The 24,793-nt window shown below is 40.3% G+C and overlaps 2 protein-coding genes across 2 annotated transcripts; one reads left to right on the top strand and one right to left on the bottom strand.

Moving 5' to 3' along the window:
* Positions 1-830: 830 nt before the first annotated feature.
* On the bottom strand, positions 831-3,835 carry LOC113156759 (RNA-binding protein with serine-rich domain 1-like). The gene is made up of 7 exons (XM_026352060.1): positions 3,782-3,835; positions 2,912-3,058; positions 2,582-2,761; positions 2,387-2,489; positions 1,869-2,022; positions 1,571-1,712; positions 831-1,438 (listed from the first exon to the last, which is right to left on the bottom strand). Coding segments are annotated over exons 1-7 (828 nt in total). The 5' UTR covers positions 3,784-3,835; the 3' UTR covers positions 831-1,338.
* A 246-nt stretch (positions 3,836-4,081) lies between these two features.
* On the top strand, positions 4,082-7,722 carry LOC113155873 (solute carrier family 2, facilitated glucose transporter member 11-like). The gene has a single exon (XM_033326803.1). The coding sequence runs from the start codon at positions 4,430-4,432 to the stop codon at positions 6,029-6,031; it is 1,602 nt and encodes a 533-aa protein (XP_033182694.1). The 5' UTR covers positions 4,082-4,429; the 3' UTR covers positions 6,032-7,722.
* The last annotated feature ends 17,071 nt before the right edge of the window (positions 7,723-24,793 follow it).

The raw sequence follows: 24,793 nt of genomic DNA, 5'->3' as shown, positions 1-24,793 counted from the left end.
TACAGTGGACAACAATGAAAGTAAACAATTGGTTCCTGTCAGATAGATTTGAGAGAAAAACTGCCGAGATACACACTAGGATCATAGTTCTTTAAAAGTCACTGGTTCTAAGGCGAGAGCACAGAGACTAAACTCAACCATGTATTTCCAGTAGATGATTTACCCCACGCCAACACGACCTCAATTCAATAGAAACTGATTTTTATTTGCATTTTCAATTTGCAACTTTAGAACGAACAAAACAAATTATGTCTATTTGGCCTAAAAAGTATCAGATCAAACCATAACTGACCTGAACACTCTGGTATCCACCCTCTGTTCAACATTAATCTTAACTGATGTTTGACTTTGTTTAGGATTCTGAGATTCCTCTCATTATGTCCTAAGGGGAAAAATGTTAGTAACTGTAGCTTGAACGACCAATATCACTTAAGTAGTGGTTGCAAACATATAGTAATCTGCATTTTCTTTTGTTGATTTGTAATGTAATTTGGATGGCTCTTGTTTGTAGGGATTTGGGAGCAATAATGCACTAATGTAATATTTACTTCATACTAGTGTTGTAGCCAGTGTCATAAAAACAGGACATTTTAAAACTGTATAGCTGTCACCAGTAAATCAGTCACTGCTATCTCATTGCCAATACATCAGGATTAGGGTGCACACAGTACTGCACAGTTTGATCATTTTATGTCTGCATGTTTTCCAGATCAGTTTCAGCCAGGAACAAGTTGTGCAGCTCTCATTTTACTCACTCTCAATCACATTTTGGTAAAAAACTCAACTAACCTACTAATGAAACCAGGTCATGGATAAAATCTGTTTTTTTCAGTGATGAGTTTCTTTAAAGCACCTCAGTAGCTCTCCATAATGAACCTCTACTCTTCATCTCAAGTGGGTGCAGGAGGCGTCGTCACACTCATGTAGAAAAGCTGCACAGGTTGTGAAACCTCTTATTGATCTGCTGCATTGTAATTGTCTGAACACTCTCAACTCCTGAAGAATATATGTAAACTGGTTCATCGTTACAAACAGTGTCTTATTATAAATCTTTTCCCACGACAACACTGCTATAATTATAGAGTATTTGTGATTACTTTTCATGTCCTCTTATAGCTGGTTTAAACTCATTTGCATTGGTGCATGTTAGCATATGATAACACACTGGCTACAATCTAACAATCTACTGGGGGATATAGTATTAATTTTGGTGCTCATGTCTCTCATTGCCTAATGTCTAACATTACAAACACACTTAGTTTTTGGTCACACTGATCAAAAAACACACAGTAGAGGAGCAGATCCAGAGGTGCAGGGGGTGGGGTGGTTTCCTATTCACTAGCGGGAGGAGTTGGAACTTGAGCGTGACCGATGGCGGCGGCGGCCAGGGGATCGAGACCTGCGGCGTACTGGAGAACGTCGTCGTGGAGACCGAGATCTAGTGGAGAGGAAGAAAGTATAAAAACAAGACAGTAAGAACGAGAAAGGAAAGGAATGACACTGAGCTGAACTGATGAACTATTTATAAAAAGTCAAAAACTGCTGCAACATTTCCAGCAGAGCTGCTTGCCTTCTTCTCATTCGAGGTGGAGTGCGTCGCCACATTGGTGGTGGAGGAGGCATCCTGCGGGGTGGGGACAGCCTGCGAGGGGGAGGACGCACTGTGGGAGCCAGCACAGCTGTGACTGTGATCTCCTGACCGTCAATCTGACCTGAAAGACAAGTCGTGAACAAACGCCAAAAATCATTACATTCATTTATAAATGTACAGTAAAACCAATTCAAGTCTCATCCTCATTCTGTTCAACATGGCTGAAGACATGTTCTCTGTCCGTCTGCCATGGTCATGTTCCTCCACATCCTCTTACCTCCGTCCATGTGCTTTAGGGCCTTCTCAGCCTCCTCATGCGTCTCATACTCCACATAGGCGTAGCCCTTGGACAGGTGGGGGTGCACGCGGTTCATGGGCATATCGATCATCTTGATCTTGCCGTAAGTGGAAAAGATCTCCTGGATGTGTTCCTTCGAAGGCACAAAAGACAACACTTGGATATTTGCCACTTTCAGCATCTAAACACATTTGAAATATTCAGGACCATTGTTAGAATCCATTTAACTTCCTGATGTGTATGTGTGAGCTGGGAGTAATTGATTGTTAATGCATTTAACGTTTAGACGTCTTTTAGTGTTTTAATATAGATTGCAATAATATACTTCTTTCATACTAATAGAGGCAGAGGAGAATGAGTTTCCTAGGACTCCAACAAGAAGCGGTGACAGTATTTGCTAAATACATTGGGGCAGACATTTTTAAGGCCTGTTTTTGAGATAAAAATGAGCCATGTAGCTCTGTCTCCTGATGTCAGTCGAGTGGTTAAAAATTCACCTTGATAACATTTCTAGTCAGCCGGCCCAAATAGACCTTGGTGGGTTTGGGTGTGGGGCTCCTACGTCGTCTGTCTCTGTCATCCTTCTTTGCTGATTCTGACCTAAAATTAGATTAGCATTTGAGTTATGCCTTACACAATATGCCCTCATCCAGAAAAATCCAGAAACCATTTTGGTGTGGACAAATATGTACTTAGAACGTGAGCGTCTCCTGTTGTTGTGGCGCTGTCGACTGGGGCTTGGTGAGGAGGAAGAGGAAGAAGAGGAAGAAGAGCGAGAACTGGAGGAGCCCGAGTGGCTAGAGGCAGATGAGCTGGAGCCGCTGGAGGAGCCGGAGCTGGAGCCTGAGCTGCTGCTTGAGCTGGAGCTGGACCTGAACAACAGCAAGATGGAGAGATGTAGCTGAAATTAGAATCATGCTTAGATCACGTCTTGTCTACCATTTCCCTTAATTAATAAATATAGTAAATATAACAGGAGAACATGCAAAATGAAACCTGGCCATTTATAAAATGAAGCTGACCTGCTGCTCCCACTGGAAGCACTGCGGCGTGTGCGATTCTTCTCTCGTCCCCGGTCTTTGTCAGCACCTTCTTTGGAGGCTCCCGACTTTTCCTTCCCTCGCTGTTTACTCTTATCATCCTCTTTCCTTTTTGTCGGGGAAGGCGCCCTGATGAAGGCAAAGAAAACATACGAGACAAACCTTAAAACACTTGAAGTCATAAAAGGCTGTTAAAGCTAACAGTGTCACAATCAGTAAAACGTCTAAACTGAGCAGGTTAACACAAGATTACATTTAGTTACATATAATTAATCAAAACATTTTAATAGATTGCTAATGGATCTATCTAGGTAGAAAGAATCCAAAGCTTTATGTGTCCACTAAAGCAATCCATAACAATTCTGGAAAACTTTTTCAACTTTTTCAAACATTCAACAGGCTATACATATAATCAGTGTTGTAAAACAGTTAGACTACGTTACACACTATTATATTAAATTGCTCTAATTTAAATCTAGATTATGTGACTGCCTAAAAGTGAATTCATAAATTTAATAGTAATAACCCAAGAGCAATTAAATGAAAATTAGTAACTTTATACTACAAGTAGTTTATTGGCCTGGCATATAATAATTGCACTGCTATAATAAATTCTTCAGACAGATTTCGAGTCGAATTAAGTAACATAACGATTTAACGCTACTTAGCTAGCTTGCCCATGTTAGCATTAGCTGGGGAGTTAATATTGGCTTATTGAGTGGTGCTGAACTTCAAATACCCTTTTTAAAGCAAAATGCTTCACGTATTAAACTCTGGCATTGACATTTATTCGTTACACAAACAAAGAACTAAGAAAAGCTCATGTTAATTGAAACGATTGCGTTTACTCACATCTTTTCTCCTAGCTACTCGCGACAGTTGCAGTCACACAGAGATGACGTAATGTTTTTTTGGCTCGACGTAGAGGATGTAAACCAATCAGGACACTGTACGCACACAGGCAGCGACAAGCGAGGCACGCGGAGAGGAGCGAACGGCTTGTTTGCCCTCAGTAAGGGCTGTAAGGGTATTTTTCCCCATTTTACCTGTTATGCAGCACTTGTTAGCTCCGCCAAGAAGCCCCACAGAAGTAAAGAAGCGCAGAAGCACTGCAACAGTATTATTGCTTCAGCTTTTCTATTAGCTTAAACCACATTGTGATTGTAGTTATGACTGGTTCAGTGCAGCACTGCTGAAGTTTGGTGTGGGCATGTTGCCTGACAGGTTATACTGAGGAAGTAATATGAGTTGATTTGGGAACCGGTTTTCTTAGTAGAATATAAAGCCAGTTGCCTTTCAAGCTGACAAAGGACATTATCTTGAACTACTGGGAGCAAAGATAGCTAGAGAGATACAGTGTGCAGTACTCTTGAGAAAGCTGTCTATTAGGCTAAAGCTGGTGTAAGCTAACTGCACAGAGCTTGTACCAATCTGAGTGCTGTAGGATACATAGGGAAGTGCACACACCTTTTGTTCCTCTGTCTGTCAACTGGTCTACAGATGAACTCCACAGGTGATAATGAGCCAGAAGAAACCAGCAAATCTTCGGGCAGTGCCCGGATCCTCGCTTTGACTATCTGCTCTGCTGCCATTGGAGGCACCTTCCAGTACGGCTACAACATATCAATCATCAATGCTCCTACCCTCTACATCCAAGCCTTCATCAATGATACGTATGTGGAGCGCAGGGGAACAACCTTGGACACCCCTCAGGTAACGCTACTTTGGACTATTGTTGTATCAGCCTTCTCGTTAGGAGGTTTGCTAGGTGCCTTGTTAGCAGGACCCATGGCAGTACACTTTGGGAGAAAGAACTCACTGCTTCTGAACAATTTCTTCCTTTTTGTTGGTGCTGTGCTTGTGCTAACGTGCAAGTTGGCCAAATCCTTTGAGATGATCATCCTTTCCCGATTTCTGGTGGGCATGAACTCAGGTGTAAGTATGAACATCCAGCCTATGTATTTTGGGGAAAGCGCCCCCAAACACCTCCGAGGTGCTGTGACTTTTTCATCTGCTGTTTTCACAGCATTTGGGATTTTCTTAGGTCAGGTTGTTGGACTTACTGAGGTCCTGGGTGCTGAGCCTTTTTGGCCCTACTTACTATCTAGTAATGCTGTACCAGCATTGATCCAACTGCTTACCCTACCTTGGTTCCCTGAAAGCCCCAGATACCTGCTCATTGACCGGGGAGACAGAGAAGCATGTGTCCAAGCACTTGGGAGATTTCGCGGTGGGGAGGCCCCTATCTTGGAGATGGAGGAGATGCTTCAGGAGCAGCAGCAGCAACAATCAGCAGCTGTAAATTCTGGATCAGCAGCTTTTGCTAAGACACCATGGGCACTGTTTAAGGATTGTGACATGCGATCCCAGCTCAGGACAGTCATGGTAGCCAGTAGTGCCATGATGCTCTGTGGCAATGACTCCTTCTATTTCTATGCGTCCTACATCTTTCTCGAAGCCGGCATCCCTCCAGCGAAAATCCAGTATGTCACCATTGGCACAGGGGCATCTGAGCTAACTGCTGCCATATTGAGCAATCTCCTAATTGAACGTGTAGGCCGCAGGTACCTTCTAGTTGGAGGGTACACTCTTATGTGTTGCTGGACTATAGTCTTCACTGTAGCTCTTACCTTCCAGAGCCACGGAGTGGAAGGAATGCCTTATCTCAGTATGGCATGTGTGTTCGCCTACATACTTAGCTTTGGTTTGGGCCCTGCAGGGGTGACAGGGATCCTACCAGCTGAAATCTTCGACCAGGCAGCTAGGCCAGCAGCGTATATGGTTGCTGGCTCCCTAATGTGGATCAGCCTGTTCTTTGTAGGAATGATCTTCCCCTTCATTGTAAACAACCTTGGGAACTTCTGCTTCCTTCCCTTCCTGGGTGTGTGTTTTCTATCTGCTGTGTTTTTGGGACTGACCTTACCAGAGACTAAGGGCAAGACACTGGCTGAGATTACTGCAGATTTTGATAGAAAAAATGGAAGAAAGAAGGAGAGGATAGAAAAGCAGATGGATAAACCCATTAAGGATGACTACCAGCTGGGTACAGCTTGCTCCTTCTCTACTCTAGCGCAAGATCCTGACCCAGACCTTAACCATTAGGATGCTGTTTAACAGTCATCCTCAATTAAGTAATTAAATACAATGTGTTCACAGAAAAGGCATCCTAACAGTTGATTGATGCTCTTAAAAGAGATGAGGCTATTACATTTCTCTATTAAGATGTCTGTCTTGTAGCAAAAGAACAGGAGGCTAAATGTGAAATACCTTTTTCAAATAACTGCATACAAATGTCCACTCAGTCTCTGGTGAAAACAGAAGACTTTCTCACTGTTAATTTCAGTATAACCTGCTTAGATGATAAAAACTGTCAACAAAAGACAAACCAGACCTTCACAAAATGAGTCAAGTCAAACTACCTTATTATCTTCCCATTTTTTCTTCCATTCTTTTCTTTCTTTGTTTATTTTAGTCATAACTTACGTTATACCCAATATTAAACGTGCAAATATTGTACTATTCTGTTTTGATTTTAAAAAGGAAACAAATGACACACTGAAAACACTACTGATTCTCAGAGGGGGCATTCACATGCGAGAAACAGTATAATGAGATGGGAAACAGTTTAAGAGCTTGGAATGCGGCTTAAACCTTAATTGTGTTCAGCACTAATGTGTGGTGCTTATTTCAGTGAAAAGGACGATAATATTGCTCAACTGTGGGCTCATAAGCCATATTCATACAGATTCAAACATTTGTAAGGTCTTGGCAATAATAGAGGTGTTTATTGTAGAGGGGGTGATTATTTAAATTGCACGTGTTAAAGGATCACCCAGCCTAATTCAACACTGCACCGGCTAGATAACAGTGCTTGTTTGTGTAATTTGTAATCGGATTATAGTCTATCCGGTTCAGTGATCCATGCTCATGCACGTTCTCTAAGTGGGAATATTGACTGTCTAAACTCGCATCAGTGTCAGCAAGCTTCTCCAGCATGTGGTGTTTATTTTAGACAATTTTTCATGCATCAGATGTGTTATGTGTTTGTCTGCCAGAACATATTTATTTAGTAAATACCAGAAAAAAGGTGTTTTTTCTACTGGTTTTACTAATAGCTTGATGCATTATAACTACCTCTTGTAATGGCTGCTGCGTGTTCGTGCACTGGATTTTATGAATGCAGCTGTGCAAAGCATCCACTAGGTGTTGCCATTGTTGTTGCGTTTGCCCTCATTTATGTGCTCATACATAAAGTTGTATAATGTCAATATAAATCACAGTTAAATGCAAATACACCTATGTAATAACAGGCATAGCACTTTTTAAACAGCTAAAACTGTATCACGGTAGTGTCTTATTTATTACCCTAAGAAATTTGAAATGTTTTTAACTATAGCATTTATTGCTTTAAATTTGAGAACTTGTTTTCCATAAATAAATTAATAGGAAAATGTATTTTTTTTTAGTAATCCAGCCTCTTATTCCTTTATGAAAGATGCTCATGCTGGATTTTAGGTTAACATGTCAGAGGTGCTCTGTATTGAATGAATGAAATGACTGTTACTGTATAACAGTCTGTCCAAAGCATAGTTTGACAATCTTTTTTTTACAGCAAGGATTTGGTAAAAAAAAAAATCCTTAAAAAATGCTGTATAATTTTCAGGCTGGAATTTGTATTTAATGAATATATTTATTTTTCTCTGCCTCTAAGAAGCACTGTTATTTATTTAGTACTCTTTATTGAATGCAAAATATTACTGCATGTACAACAGTACAAATAAATAAATAAAACTGCCGACCCACACCATTGTTTAGTTTGTGACCACCTGAATGATCCTACTGCTTTAATTCCATTTGATCAGATTACTCTGGCCCCCTTTTCTCCTCAGCAGTATAATCCAACTCTGTCTTCCCACTACCATTAAAACTGTTATCGTAATACCGTTTATTTATGGAAGCAAGTGCTGTTGGAAAACATCTCATGTTAAAGTGGAGAAATGTCCTAATTTGCTGTTTCACTGGGATCTATTACATCATTTCAGCATAATTGAACAGTGCCTGCTGGCTATTGACATTGCAAATAGATGACCGAGAAGTAGGGTTTCTATTTTTATGCCCTGACAGTGTGTATATAAGTGTGTATGAGGGATACTAGCTATAAAACTAGGCATTTTAGATGAAACTGCTTTTTAAATCATAGCAAACGGGAAACAGTACTTCCTCTCTAGCTGACCTTTAGTTTGTCTCCCAAAATCCATTGGCCTGCACTCAAAAGCAAACTCAGCCACCACTAAAAATAGCATTCCCTTTCAAATGGAAGGATTCGATTTAGAAATACTATAAACGAGTCAAAAGAGATTCTCTACTAGCAAAACCATCTTATGCTACACTTCGAGATACAGTCTAGACTAGGCAAAGATGGGCACAATTTTAAACACGTTCATAAGCGCATATTAAATTATAAACACGCACACAGTTTCGGGGTCAGGCTAATGATCTCGGGGATTTGGTGTCTTTATCACAGCTGATAATGAAAGCTCTGCGAAGCTTGTCCAGGATTTCACTTACAGTACATTGTGACTCATCATCGCACAAACCCGGGCAACAACATTTGACATTTCAAAACCAATCCATGTATCATTCGTTCATTACCTTTTCAATTAAAAACAAAAAATTAAAAAAAAACTAAGTAGGGAACCTTCACAAACATAAAGACACAATCTTTGAACATCCTGAGACATAGGTTTAAAACACAACACAGTTATGATCAAGGACTGATTTAAAGCATTTTACATGACATCGGGTTCCTCTGACTGTTACACTATGGGTATTTAGTTAAAATTTACCACCAAATTTACAGAAGACATGTCATTGCTATTACCACAGGGATATATTTAATGTACTATGTTTGCACTTAGGGTTCCTTTTTTGTCACCTCATGTGTCATGCTCGCTGAACTCTTTCACAATTTGAGCCTGGGGATTCCAGGCATTGTCATTTTGGAATATGGATGTGCCATCATGGAAGAGAAAAAAATTCATTGAGGGAATAACCTGGCTTCTATTGGACATTTTTAACCCAGTTTTAGTAGTCTCATCAATCTCTTTAGATGTTTTCTTTGCTTGATGCATACCTATAATTTGACTCTTCTGAAACAGATTAACATCTTCTCCACGACCACAGGATGCGTCTTCCGACATGGTTTTTTAAAAAATGAGAAGCTACTCGCTGCATCAGTTAGGGTTAAATAACTTGTTGTCAGCTGAAAAATAATCGTCCATGCAGTAATTATCCAATGGGACCTATTTGCCTATTTGCTTAGGAAAACCCAGGTGGTGACTTTTTTTTTTTTTTTTTTTGAAGGGACAGTGTAGTTTTGAGCTGAGCCATAATGTAAAGCTTTCAATTTGTCAGCATAAGTTCCTATCTATGATCATGTTTTATCAAAAAGAATAAAATTGCAAACACAAAAGGTAAAATAGGGCTAAATAGGCTAAATAAGTTTTTAGCTGTAGGGTGGTTGGGCTTACAAAAAAAAGACAGTGGGAAAGACAGTGTGCAACACAGATGTAATGATAGCACCTACTGTACTGTGGGCTCTACAAGCATAGATAGCATGTCTAATACATCTGCATCAATACAGTTCTAAACAATGAAGCCTCGTGCCACATTGATCCGTGCATCATTTAATGCAGTATTCCAATTAGGCAGCATGGCAGCAGTGAACTAAATGCATACATTTTATATAACACTACACTGTATACACTACATATGCAATTGCAAGAAAAAGTACAGTAATCTAGGAAACTGAAAACAGTTGGTATATGCTTTTTTAATGCTTTATACAAAGAAAATAAATGCACTCCTTTGAATGTCACTTCCTCTTACTGAACTTAAGAGAAAACTAATAAAGAACTCAGTATCCAAGGTCTGCTAGGACTCATCAAAAATTCAGACTAGTGCTCAAGATGACATTTGAGGTTTAAATTTTGACATTTAGTTAGGACACTGGCACTGACTCAATTATTTTTTAATGGATGGTTTTGTCATAGTGTTGGAGATGGCCAACGTTACTATGTTTGACACCTTGATCTGAGGTTCACACATCTCTTATGGAAAATGGTTCAAAAAGGTTTAGCTCATTTCTCTCTGCCATGAACATTTTCTGCTCCCAAGTGGTGATTCAGAGTCTTTTGTGGCTGAAAGAGATGTTTGGAGAAGTGCTTGGTAAAAGGAAGTGACAATGAGGGGGGAAAATGAGTTTTTCAGGCTGTTTCAGCCTGCTGCATTTGTTTGCGTGTTTCTCCTCAACTTCTGGTTTCCTTTGGCAACCAGACGTGAGGTGCAGAAATAGTGAGGGACTAACCTTTAACTGCACCTTCTGTTCGTTTCTATGAAGACATGATGTTGCCAAGCACTAAACAGTAGAAGACATGTAAATTGAGCTGTAACATGATTTCATAGGCCAAAAAAAGAAAAGACATAAATAAGAAATGCATGACGAATGGACAAGAATGATTTGTACCATAAGATGTTCTGTCGCTCTCCATGTGCTTCACAATACAACAGGCTGATGATGCTATTATGAAGCAGACAGTGGGTCACCGCGGACCCTGAGAGCCTCATCATTACCACTGTTTCCAACACAGGCCGACCTGTACCACTCATATGAGCAGATACCATGGAGAAATTGGGTTGTTATTGCTGTTTGACCTTTTGTCGTGGGAACTGAGATAAAGAAACAAACTTTGGTATATACTGCTCATATTTATTAAACAGGGCAGAGAACACACAACACAATAAGACTTTTATTAAAAATGTGTCATGGTTCAAAATATGTATATAATTTTCTATAACATTAGCCATGTGTACGTTAATAACCACATTATCCTCCAGTGTATATTAAAATAAATGAAGAGATCATACCTACAGTATGTAAGTATACCACAGCCTCAAACCCTTTCTACCAAAATGGTGTAGGATTTTCACTACATTTATTTTTGTCACTGCTCTGTTATATTAGTTAACCCTGTCTTGCCTTATGTTTTCCTTTTGCTGCAGGCAAAAAGATGTTTGCTTTAGCAGCTACAGTCAATTAAATAGCAGCTATAAAATTATGTTAAATGTTTTTTGTGTGGCACAAGATATATGAAATGTTTTTAGTATTAGAATTAAATTAGTTCGGTTCAATAGCATCTGGTAAGTCTATAATGACATTAATTGATCCCACTGGGGACTTCATCCATGTGGCTTTTCAACCCTGAATTTACAGCTACACTGAACAGCTCTGTGTTGTGGCTTTTTACAGTGGCAACAGAAGTTGATGTTAGCAGACCAATGACTAACATGGGGTTCTTCGTAACTCTCTGTATCCTGTGTCGTGTGTGATTTTGACTAACAAGGCAGATTACTTATGTTAAGTCAGCTTTCCATAGAGACCAAGAGTAATGATGAATACTTTTCATGACTATAAATACATTTTTGTATTGAGCATAAATATATGTAAGAACACCATAACAGACAAACAAATTATCAATCGAAGATTACTTAGTCAGGAATGCCACTGCTGCGCTTAAAACCAACTGTGTTTGTGTGTGTTTGTGACGAGAGAACAGCTCTTGCCTCATGGCTCTGATGCGTGTACCTGACAGCTGTGATGTCGGAAAGCATCACTCACAGACAGACTTTAGTGGAAGGTAAGTCTTGCTGACTTCTGATGAGAACAAAATAAACACATAAATACAGTAAAAACTAATTAAGTCAATGACAGTGTCACCTGTAACTAGGTAGTTTAGAAGGCCATCAGATAAACTGTTGCTTAATCACTCTAACAACATGTCTAACACCTAAGGGATATTTCAGAGCGTATGATGGATGAGGTGCAGCCGGGGAGAGGGTAGTTAAAGCAGGCGTGCAGCTCTAGGGGCAGCTCCTCCTGTGGGTTTCTTGAGATCTCATGACAGGATGATTGAGAAAAATCTCCTCAACCCATCTCCCTCATCACCCCTCGCTGAAAGAGAATGCGTTTAGCAGTGAATGAGGGCCATTACAAATGTAATGAGGCACCTGGCAAGCACTTTACCAGCAGATTTTAATCCAAATTGGCCGTAGCTGGCATTGGCTCAACAAAATGGAGAGGCTGCTCATCTCTTCACGGAGTGAGGGAGAGATGTGTTTGCTGGTACGTCCAGTGTGTTTGTGCTTATTATAAATCGAAGAGGCGGTGTTGCATTTGTACATTTTTTGTCATGTAGCTGATGTTCCACAGCTGAAAAAGCTTCCATTTGTAGATCACACAGAGGAAAAATGAAAGTAGAATGTATTAGCAAACTGTGAGACAAATCCATTCATTAACCCTCGCGCTGCTTTGTCCCGCCGAGGGTGTAGAGCAGGGGTGTCAAACTCATTTTAGTTCAGGGGCCACATAAAGTATAATTTGATGTCAAGTGGGCCGGACCATTAAAATCGAGGTAAAGCTCATCATAGCTATAAATAACAATAAATTCATGTTTTCCCCCCTGTTTTAGTGGAAAGAAGTACAATTACATTAGGATATTTTTTTTATTTATTGAACTATCCTAAGAAAGTTAGATTTCCCAAGAAAAACGTGCAGTTTGCTTCAGTTTACCATTTACATGTGTGCATCACAACTGATCAGTGATTGCACAAAAGGCACAAAACACAAAAGTCACAGGTATTTAGATTTGAAAAATATGGTAGCCTATTGCACTTCAACATTAAATTAACTTAACATATATGAATAATTTTTACTCTACATGTATAATAATTCTCAAAACTTAAATTGACCCCCCACATCTTACAAACTGAAGTGGTGACCATTTTAAATGTATAAGATAGAAAGTAATCACCTGGCCTGTAAATATTATAATAATATAATAAGATTTATACATGAAACACACATAAAAATACATACATAAACTTTATGACCAAACTCTTTTGTAGTGAAGTTTTCTCCTTTTTGAGAAAGACATTTTGGCTAATGAGGGTGCGAAGGCGAGTACAAAAGTAAGTAGATGTAGTAAGTAGATGTATCGTAGTAACCACTGAACATTAGCTGTGTCTATCTCAGAATTGTTTCATCTTTTTCTTCTTCTTCTTTCAGCTACTCCATGTCTAAAACACCCTAGCGCCCCTAGTGAACAATTTAGGAATAGTTTATTTTTCAGAAATATGTGTAACATTTTTTCACTTTCAGATTTATCCCGCGGGCCAGACTGAACCCCTTGGCGGGCTGGTTCCGGCCCGCGGGCCGTACGTTTGACACCCCTGGTGTAGAGGGTAAGTCAGCAGAGGTCGGCAAAACAGGCAAGCGCACAATCCGCAGGCCCCGACACAGAGCACGTTTTTCTGCCTTTGTCTCTGGGACAGCTCCACCCAAAAAATAGCTCCAGAAAACTTTTCATTTGACTTGTTAAAAACAAATGCTACAACAGTGAATAAACACGGCCAGACAGCTCCCTGTCGTCGGGTTCTAAAGTCACGTTGAGAAACGGCTCTTGTCTATTGGGCACAGTAGCTCCAACACTGTAGTCTCTAAACAGCGCCAGCTCTTTGTCCACCAATTCCCGCAGCCACAAATCCATTATCTGCCTAATGGTCCGACTCAATTCAATCTAATTTTTATAGGGCTTTTAACAATTGTCATTGTCGCAAAGCAGCTTTACACAACCAAAGAAACTACGGAATTTTATATGAAAAAGTGAATGTGTATGAATCATGATAATCAGATTGTCCCTGATGAACAAGCCAAGGGCGACGGTGGCAAGGAAAAACTTCCTGAGATGGCAATAGGAAGAAACCTTGAGAGGAAGGAAACGGACTCAACAGGGAACCCAGCCTCATTTGGGTGATAACAGAAAGCAGGAATTGGAGTCCAGTTATTTATTGGAGGTGCAGGAGGAAGCAGAAGGAAACACAGACATGAGGGCTCCCTGGGATGTAAGCAACCAATCACTTCACCGTCAACAAACCTGAGTGATCAGTGAGAGTGGGACAGCATCTAAACATACCAGTTCACCATAATGCTCTATGTCCATGAGTCTTTACCTAAGACAAATCTATTTACAAAAATGCTTGGCTAAATAAATAGATTTTTAGCCTAGACTTAAATATTGAGACTGTGTCTGAGTCCTGAACACTATTTGGAAGGCTGTTCCATAACTTTGGGGCTTTGTAAGAAAAGGCTCTGCCCCCACCTGTAGTTTTCATAATACGCGGTACTGACAAGCAGCCTGCATCCTTTTGATCAAGTAGGGATGGCGGATGGTAAGACACTAGCAGTTTACTCAGATACTGTGGCGCCATTTAATACTTTATACATCAAAAGTGGTATTTTAAAATCAATGCGAAATTCACAGGGAGCCAGTGAAGTTTAGATGAGATAGGGATGATGTGCTGGTATCTTCTGGTTCTAGTGAGGACTCTCGCTGCTGCATTCTGAACTAACTGAAGCTTGTTTATGCACCTGGTTGAACAGCCAGACAGTAAGGCATTACAGTAGTCCAACCTAGAGGTGATGAAAGCATAAACTAATTTTTCTGCATCGTTTAGTGAGAATATATTCCTTATCTTGGCAGTTTTTTGGAGGGGAAATAATGCTATCTTGGTGATATTTTCTACATGAGCTTCAAATGAAACACTGGAATCTAGAATCACACCAAGGTCTTTTACTATTACGCTAGATAGAAAAGCTACAGTGAATGAGGTAAGCATTTTCTACTAATGACCTCCTGGGCACGCAGTATGTTTGGTCTCTGTGCGGACCACCTGTTCCATCATGTCTAGTAAATAAAAAACGAAAACATTCGACATTGTCATTGCCAAGGGAACAAAAACTTGTGGTATTGTTCAACAATCGGGGTTGCACGCTCAGCAGAACTTCAATGCTTTTCCCACCTTGACTGATTTATTAAACCAACAGACCCACCAATGCACTGCGAGCCTGGACTACATGCGTGTTAATATCAATGTCAGTGTCTGTTAATCAATATAAATGACAAAATTACTGTCCAAAGGCTTCAATTGGGAGTTACTGTCCAAAGGCTTCTAGGCAAAGTTACTGTCCGAACACTTCTATGGGAAGTTTCTGTCCAAAGGCTTCTCTGGAAAGTTACTGTTCAAAGGCTTCTATAGGAAGTTACTGTACGAACGCTTCTATGGGATATTACTGTCCAAAGGCTTATATAGGAAGTTACTGTCCAAAAACTTTTATGGAAATTTGCTGACCAAAGGGTTTTATGCAAAGTTACTGTCCGAATGCTCCTATGGAAATTTCTTGTTCAAAGGCTTCTATTGAGAAGTTACTACCTGAGAGAGGCTGTAGCAAAGGTTCTGTGGCAGAACGTGGAGAGAAACTTTAATAAAAACACAGAAATCAGTTACACATCAGAATAATAAGTGCTAGAGTGCTTTAAAGTTTTTCCAATTAAAATTCATTAATCAGCAAAATAGGGAGAGATTAGATTTTTCACAAGACTTTAACAATTTTTCAGAATAAACTTTCACCAATAAATGAAAAACATGTTACAGATTACATAATCAGAAATAAGACAAAAACTCCCCAGAGTTTTCCAGAGGTATACAGTGTCTATAAAAAGTATTCACCCCCTTGGATGTTTCATAATTTTATTTACATTATAACTCAATCATGTTCAAAAAAAGTTGTCGACTTTGACAAAAACATTCAGAAAAATACCTCATAAATGTCAAAGTAAAAACATCTTGGCTGCTATGTTTAAAAACTGCCTCAACCACCAGAAGTCTGCCAGGAATCACTTCAGATGCAGCGATGGAGACAGGAGGGCAGAATCCAGAAAACAGGAGGACAGTGCCTCCACTGCTACTCTACGCAGTTCTGGTTGTTTACATCCCAATAGTAGCCTTCTTCAAGGTGCCACTATTTTACAGTGTCTGGATAACTCTCTCTGCAGCAGCTTGTCACTAATAAAAGGTGGAACATTATAAAGTGCAACAGCATGAGAGGAGACACGGAAATAAGAGTCATTGATAACAATGCCACTTTCAGTGCCTTGGCAGCCAGCTGAAGAGCTGAGGCCAGACTGGGAAACGCTAGTCTCAGAGGCCACCCAAGGAGACAGGAGCAGAGTGGTGGCTTCGTTGTCCTCCCACCAGAGGTCCTGGAGTGACAAACAAAGTTCATCTGAAGACTGGAGATGCGGCAGCGACGACCTCCGAGTCAAACCGCCTGGAGACGAGGCAGCAACCGCTGGGACAGAAACGGAAGCGCAAACGGGTGCAACACTAACTAAAGCAACATCGGCTGCACTAACTAGAACAGGAACAGAAGCAAAAACCCGAAGTGGAGCTGGAGCTGAAGTTGGAGCCACAGACGTTGCTGACTCTGGGGCCTGGGAAGCTCTCCGCCTCCGACATGGACGTTGGCACTTACTGTAAATGGTGGTCTCCGGGGTCTCCACGTGCAGAGCAAGAAGGGTTCCTCAGTAAGGTGAGTGTTGGGGTTCGCAGGTGGTTGGTGGCTGGCTAGCCAAAAAGCCACACCAGAGGTCCAGCTCTGGTGCTGACTGAGCTTTTCTGACTGTAGATGGACTAAGCCTCTTCTGGGCTCAGAGCTATGTGTGTCATTGCGTCAGGTGAGCTCAGGTGAGATGACTGGCAGGCCAGGAAGAGAACACAGCGAGTGGGTAGCAATGGAGGACTGTCTGACTAGGGGAGCTGATGTAAACTGATCTCTGGCAGAACTTAGACATGCCATCACTGTGTCCTTAAGGTGTCTAAACTCCACGTACTTAATCAAGTAGCCCTTATCCTCAAAGGCCCTAACCGATGACCTACAAATTGCCTCACAACAGTCTAAGGTTTCTGCCATATCCAAACATCTCAGTAAGTATGCTGAGCTGCTAAGGAGGTCTAAATACTCGTCTTCCAGAATGTCCAAATAAACACCATAGTGAGCAAAATAGGGACAAGGGAGAAGTTTGGTGCGACCAGTGGCAGAATTAGGCGATGTCATGGTCACAATTTGTCCAGTTTCTTCTGTGAGGAACTAACAAACAGAAAACAAACGAAAGAGATTTATCAACAGAGGACACGGGGGAAAAAACGAGGTGGGGGAATTGAATGCACACTACAACAACACAGACAGTTTGTATCTGACAAGATCCAAACTTGCAAATGTGAATACAAAGTAACAACAGAAAGCTCTGCACAGGTGCAGCCAAACTACAAATTAACAAACTGACCAAGAATGCAAAGCACCAACAGAAAAGCACGAATGCAGACAAAATTCACACTAACTAGAAATACAAAGTAACAACGAAAATCAAATGCACTTAAGCAGACACAGACAAACTAACGCAGTTAACTAGACATACAAAGTAACAACTGAAAAGCGCTGCAAAAGGCAGGCAAACTACACACAAGGAGGGTGTGTGTGTGTGTGTGTGTGTGTGTACAAGAAACTGGCAACAAAAATGATAACTGAGGGAAACTTTTAAAGAAATGGGGACACAGGTGAAACAAATCATAATTAAGGTCCAGGAGAGTAAAGAGTGCAGTTGGTCCACATGAGGGCATTAGGAAGTGGCTGTAGGTGGGAATGAGAAAGTGAACACCAGGGGGAGACAAAAACACCAACAGAACAGGGATGAGGCAGACACCGTGACCATGACTGCATCATGTTCCTTTTTTGAGAACCATTTATACAACAAATGTATAGTTTTCCTCAATTCACAGCTTTGCTACATTTAAATGAAATTTAGCATACAAGTTGCAGTGTATTCAATAAGTGCTTGTCCAACCTGACAATGCATTCCACAATTTGTGCAATGAGAGACAACAAAGGTAAATTTTTCAAGAAGGCAAACATGGGAAAATATTGTACATATTGTCCAACATGACCAGAACACAATAAGATACTGAACCCCAAGTTGCCCCCGGTGCGTCAGGTCAGCTGCATAGCAGCTCTGCCACTGGTCTGTGAATGTGTGTGTGCTTGTGCGTGTGAATGGGTGAATGAGACGCAGTGTAAAGCGCTTTGAGTACCAGCTAGGTAGAAAAGCGCTATATAAGTGCAGACCATTTACCATTTGTCCAAAGTCTTTTGAATGCAAAAGTCCATCCAGACATGTAATCCATAATCAGTGTGGTGAAAGTGTTTTAACCTTTTCTATGATGAATATATGGATAATTGCAGCCACACTGTCGCCACACTGTCAGGAAATAATTACATTACCGTGTTTTGTTTTGTTTTTAAAATCAGATTTCTTTTTAATACTGAGTGTCTTTGGGGATTTGAAATGGCTCAGTTCTCTCTTCATTTTCATTAACTGGAAAATATTCAGAGGTGCTGGTGTCTAGTTAATAGTTACAGTGGCTGACAAACTTTTATTATTTGCTGTGAGCTGCCACTCAGACAGTAACCCTGCAGGCCAAAGCTGAGGTTTGGCATGCTGGCGTGCTTCACCCTCATTGTCTGTATGGCTGACTGTGTGGTGGACAAGCAAGTTAGCCAAGCATGCATAATAACGTCAGGTGGCACAGGAGCCTAGATACTGTTTTTGCCTACTTAAATTCTATTTTTTTTTTTTTTTTTTTTTTATCCAAACAATGCAGATTCCATTATACGGCTGATTAAAATAATCAATTAATCAATACATATGACAAATCTGCTTCTCCAGTCAAATGTGCAAAAGCTAAATTACAGCCTAAAGCAGAGGTCAAAAGGTGGTGGTAACACCCTGTAGCAGACTGAACAGAGAGACACTATGCGGTGTTCTTGACTTGTGCAGGATGGGGTTTTCACATCTAGCCACAAGTAAATGGAGGAATGAAAACACACTGTACTAAATACAATTAAATAATTATATGGCCTGAACATAAGGTTTTATATTAGAAATTTAAACTACATATTGTTGTGCTATTGTTATTGGCTAATTGTCAATTATAATCCTAGCTTCAACCACAATTAACTAGAACATCAAGGTACAGTTTGACATTTGGGGAAATATTGTATACTTGTTCACTTGCTGAGTGTTAGTTGAAAAGATGCTGGTTCTGTGTAACGCTGTTGCCCTTGTGTCATCCTCCTGGCCCAGTCACTGGCCATCTGGCCACACTACCATTGGTATGCATTAGCAGTGACCTCCAGGAGAAACATGCGCTGAGTCACTCTGCAGCCTTTTAAAGCACTTCTCCTGGATAGACAGACCAACAGAGTTAGAGAAGAGATGGTAACGGATTTAACAGAGCAGGTGAGGAAGAGTGGGAGGCTGGGGAGGAGACAATGTGAATGGATAGAAGATAAAGTAATGACTTGGGAAAGACTGGGGATGACAAATTAGCCTGTTCTGTTGGGCATCGATGTAGAAACCAGGGAGGAGATGAGACAGCCGAGGGGGGAAAACACTCCCGTCATCCGGGGATGAGTCACCAGCCCTTCACTGTGTTTAATATCCAACACCATCTTTTAGCAGTGCTGTAAAGGCAGTTAGAAATTCTGTGAAAATGATGAAAAACCGAACACCTTCGATGTGAGGAAAGCACAGCTGTCAGGGATAGCACATCTGAGGACCCTGATAAAAAAACTGTAATGTTCCTGTAATAAAATATTCAGACATGTTGTCAAGTAATGCTGCTGCCAGGCAAACAAACAGAAGAGAGCAGGAAGACAAAAAAGCCAATCACCGTTTGGAAGGGGACTTTAATTCTTTTCTACACTGTTAAAAAGAAATTGGCAAATTAGGTTGAATTAGCATCATTTGTACCAATTACAGCAAATGGTTTTGCAGATCTGTCCTAAAGTGCTTCGAGAAAGCCCGCAAAGAATTGAATCAACCATAAAGATTGTGCTGAGAGAGCTCATTGTCTGGTCAAAAAAAGACGTACATACATGTTAATTTTTAGCTAAATCAACAATAGCAAATCTCCAGCACTTGAGGTAGCTGCATCAATATCGGTGCAGCCAAGAGGCTGATCAGTGAACCGCACAGTGAACATTAATGAAGTAGCTTATGTCAAAGTGTTACTCCAGTACCCTGGAGTAAATCTATATTTGATGCAATACCCAGGGTACTGGTTGTTTGTATTCAGTGCAGACGTTCTAGCCAAAAGAGGTCACAATAAAGTGTCACACATGTAGCAGAATGAGTGTCAAGGTCAAGGTGGAGTATTTAACGTTCATGCACAAGAACGGAATATTAGGGGCAGTCCCCTAACCCTTAAAGCTCAGATCAATGACTCTTTATACCATAATTCATATAAAATACCATAATTCGAATAAAATCATCGATGAACTGCATCTTTTAACCATGAAGTCTGTGAGTCCAGAATGGAGCCAACTTAATTATCCGAGCCATACACTTTCAAGTAAAACTGGTAAAAAAAAATTAATGGGTCTCATTCACCAATAGCACCAGTATGTTTATCCTTAAACATGTTTTCACGGTTTACATTTACATTGCTTCGCCACATTATAGCATTAGAAATACATAAACTCCAGACTTTGGACAAAATCTGTCTGGAACCGAGAACACGAAGAGCTTGTCAAATATGAGAGATTGTACTTGTAAGAGAACATAGAGCATATGTGCTGAGAGGCGGAGACAGAGGGACAGTCGACAATAACGCAGCTGCAGTCAGTGCAGTATAGAGCCAAGGTAGAATGATGGAGCTGGAATATAAAGGAGCAATGGTAATTGGTGCTGTAATTGTTTGTAGTATAAACAGTGCATCACCAGCATCCATAATGAAGCTGCACACAGTGTGATATGTAGAAATTGGACATATGAGTGTGACGCAGTAACTTCAGACAGCTAACCGAGTTCAAAAGAGGCCACATCTGTGTCCAAATTGCAGGTGTATCCACAACAACAACAAAGTAAAAAATGGTTTTAACGTGTCTGGTAGTAGCTTATTTTTGATGTGTGAAAATAGAAACACAGTGTGAAAGCAGTCATGTCCAGTGTGACACCATTCTGAGTTACACCTGCTGAGACCTCCACAGCATTTAAACACTTATCAAAAGCAGAAAACAGAGCGACTTTGAAGCCTGTGTGTGTGTGTGTGTGTGACAGAGAGGGAGAGACTGCACCAAACAGATAAACATATGAACACAAAAGTATAACAGGTAATGTTTGTTATTCTGTCGTATGTTTGAATTATGTCATGGAGAAATAATTAGCTGAAGTCAGTCTCCTTTCTATCATTATAAGAGAGGCTAGAAAGAGAGTTGGGCAAGAGGAAAGAGCAAGTAGAGGAGAGGTTAAAGACAGACCAAAGATGCATTACTGAATCAATAACACTTAGCAGGATTTCAGAGGGAGACTGATTCCAACGTTATATATTTCGAAAGAGCAGGTCCTTCAACATTTCAGGGCAGATTTGTTGGCCTTCCACACCACACGCAGAACAGAGCAGAGAAACGTTTTATCAGGCTTTACACGGACTGATTTGAGCTACTTTGGTTCATTCAGAGTGGTTTGAGAAGGAAATGCACTGAAGCGAATCTCCGGGCCCTGAAGGACAGAAGGTAGTAACCTGACCCAGTATCTGAGTCAGTAATCTCACCCGGTATTTTTTAGAAGGACTGGCACCACGGTGATCTCGCTCTCCCCAGTGAATGGTTGTTCATACTGCTTTACTTTAAAGCAGGTTAAATAATAGTCGCACTAGCACGGTCTTAAAAAACAAATAACAATGTTGTAGTAATGTAGACAGATCTGCCGGGAGAAGAAAATGGGTTAAATAAAGTACTATTGTTGGTTCTTATAGGGACAATTCTCATTGTCCTGATGGAAGGTCACTAACTCACATTTAAACACAAGTGGTCTGACTCATTTGTGTTGCTTGTCAATGCTGTTTACATTCAATAAGTTCTGATTGTTGTTAAAACTAAACGAAGTTCAATAAGGAATATCTCTCCTTCCTATCAAACTCTGTGCTGGGATTTCTACCACTGTCAAAAAATCCTTTCTATCAATTCGTCATCACCATTTCTAACCAATAATGTTTCCTCCCGCTTTCACAAGCCAATCGGTTCACAGAGTTACTTCTTTAAATAGTCTTGTGTTTGTCATTCTGCCTCTCAGACCTGTGTCAAGCAACCCCCCTGACTCCATCACACCACCAGCATTTAGACCCCAGGAGTTTCTTCCTATATCCTATCCTCGCTGACCTAGGAGTAGCAAGGCCATTCTCCTAACTGGGGTCAATCAGCCAACTATCTCTTTGTGTTTATGCAATACGTTTTTAAATACACTCTGTTTGTGTGGGCTGTTAATTTCAGCCTTCATTAGTCTTAGTCGTTCCTGTAATTTCCAAATTGCATGTAATGCTATGTCGATGCGTCACAATGTTTACATTATTAGCTCAAAATGACCAAACAGCAGTGTTGGTATTTACTACAGTGAGTTTTGTCTGATTGTTGGTTGGATCTCAGTGCCTGAGAGCAGTCACTGCGTTGTTATCTGTTTTCCCATTTTCCCATCTGATTCTCAATAATATTGCTCTGTACAGTGAAAGGAACCTGTTACAGATAAATAATACAAGCGCATTCGTGATCACAATCAACACTAGCCATGTTAGAATTAGCAACCTCTCATCACCGCATGTTGAGAGACAGTAGTGTAGGTCATCTGTGTTTTAGAAACAGTCAGAGCCCAAAAGGCTGCACATGAAATATGACGCTGCCCTCCCTCACCCCATAATGACAGTATTTCCAAATTAGGCCTGCCATGAATAAATCTAAACTTTTGTGATGAATAGTACAAAAAGGTTAAAGTTCAACTTTGAAATGGGTCTTTCATTCATAGATTTTATGGAAAACTAAGTGATACATTTCTGATTATTATTTATTGGATATTTAACGTATTAATCATGTAATAAAAAAAAAAAGTTTCAATTGAAAAATGTATTGTTAGCTTAATTGAGTAAAAGTAATAATCGGTATGTGAAGCCCTAAACAAAACATATGCTTTTAAACAGAAAAGGGTTGTGTTAAGAGTGATGGCAAAACCCAGCATGTACAAATTCGATGGCAGAGGCAATTATCATGAACTTTTTGACCTTTTTAAAAATGTCATCATACACCACATAAAAATTCTGATGGAGCTTATTTTAAATTCAAATATACAAATTGAGCAGTGGGTTCTAATTTACTGGTTTGCCATCTGAGCTATCTACTGTATGAATTTTGAATGACTTGTGCTTCACAGGATTAAATATGCAGGTTGTAACATATTACATGTGGGATATCAGATTGAAAGTAGATCAATGATTTATGTGGCGCGAGTACTGGTGTTTCTATTGCTTTCTTTTGGCAAAGAAGCGATTTAAAGCAAATATCGCTCTTTCCAGGGATTTCATGCTGTCTAAAGATCACAAAGAAATGCACTTTGCAGTAGTGCACATTCTGGTGGCCACACAACCACGATAAGTGCTTTTATCTGAGCCCTAAGACAAACAACAGTTCCAAGAAAATCTTGCTGGATGGACAGACACCAGCTTCAAAGGACGCTGTATCATTAATTTTTCAGTGAATGTACACGTCAAATTTCGTCTTTATCTAGAGTGTTCAACGAACATGAACAGATAAGAAATGTGACAGGTTTTCCCAGGATGAAACAACAGGATCAACTGATTGAACATCAAACTGGGTTTATATTCTTTGGACGTCTCTTTTAAGGGGTCAGAGAGAGTGTTAATGCTGCCTGGCAGTGGTTTTGCTCAGACCTGACGTGACGTACAAATAGTGTTTTTCTGGCCGGACACATGAACACAGCCCAGGGAGGATGCAGCAGAATTTGTCAGCTCACCTGCAGCTGCAACTTTACCAGCAAGTGAAGCACATACCCTCGTGAGGCGAAGAGTGATGTTCCTTAATGCAACCTGAGCAAACACACAATGAACGTCTCCAATACTATGGCTGATTTCACACTTTCATAACATATTACACTGAGCAGGGAGGAAGCAAACAGATTCATGCAGCTCTTTCAATTCAATTCAGTAGCACCAAATCACAACAGAAGTCATATCTAGGCACTTGACAGTATAAGGTTTAAGACCTTAAAAAGTATAATTGCATTCAGAATTATTTAGAAAACCCAACAATGTTATTTCAGAGCCATGTACCAACACAGAGGAGGGCAGTCATTCCAACTTTACTGCAGTACAAGTCGACTATCTTGTTAATAGTACTGCAGCCTCACTCCAAACAATACTCAATACTGTTGCCCCTCTAAAAAAGAAGGTAGTAAATCAGAGGAAGCCAGCTCCATGGTACAATCTGAATTCATTTCATTAATTCATTCTAAACCATCAACATGTCTCTTAGACCCCATCCCGACTTCTGTGCAAGAATAACCTGTATGAAGATTTCTAGTCAGGATTTAGAGTACATCATAGTACAGAAACAGCACTGGAAGACCGATCTTCTATTAGCATCAGACAGTGGACTTCTCTCTATACTCGTTTTGTTAGATCTTAGTGCTGCATTCGATACTATAGATCAGAACATTTTATTGCACAGGCTGGAACATGTCATTGGGGTTAAAGGAACAGCACTAGAATGGTTTAAATCATATCTCACAGATAGATTACAGTTTGTGAATGTTAATGAGTCTTGCATGCACACAAAAGTTAGTTATGGAGTTCCACAGGGTTATATGCTTGGACCAATTCTTTTTATGTCCCCCTTAGGCAATATTATTAAGAAACACTCATCTGCATAGCAATGGGAATTAATATTCAGCTATATTTATCTCAAAAACCAAAATAAACTAATCAATTAAACAAACTTCAGGTATGCTTAAAAGACATAAAGGTCTGGGTGTCCTTCAATGTCCTTCTCCGAAATTCAGACAAGACAGA

Source organism: Anabas testudineus, chromosome 19 (assembly GCF_900324465.2).
Source record: "Anabas testudineus chromosome 19, fAnaTes1.2, whole genome shotgun sequence".
Taxonomy (NCBI): domain Eukaryota; kingdom Metazoa; phylum Chordata; class Actinopteri; order Anabantiformes; family Anabantidae; genus Anabas; species Anabas testudineus.
Note: the sequence above shows the minus strand (reverse complement) of the source record. Positions and strands in the feature narration are given on the sequence as shown.

What these genes read in the sequence shown, in the direction of transcription:
- LOC113155873 (XM_033326803.1), top strand. Translation starts at nt 4,430, where the DNA reads ATGAACTCCACAGGTGATAATGAGCCAGAAGAAACCAGCAAATCTTCG.
- LOC113156759 (XM_026352060.1), bottom strand. An exon ending in AGGAGACGCTCACGTTCTAA is followed by an intron (nt 2,490 to 2,581) that starts GTACATATTTGT and finishes ATCTAATTTTAG; the next exon opens with GTCAGAATCAGCAAAGAAGG. An exon ending in TGACTAGAAATGTTATCAAG is followed by an intron (nt 2,023 to 2,386) that starts GTGAATTTTTAA and finishes GTGCCTTCGAAG; the next exon opens with GAACACATCCAGGAGATCTT.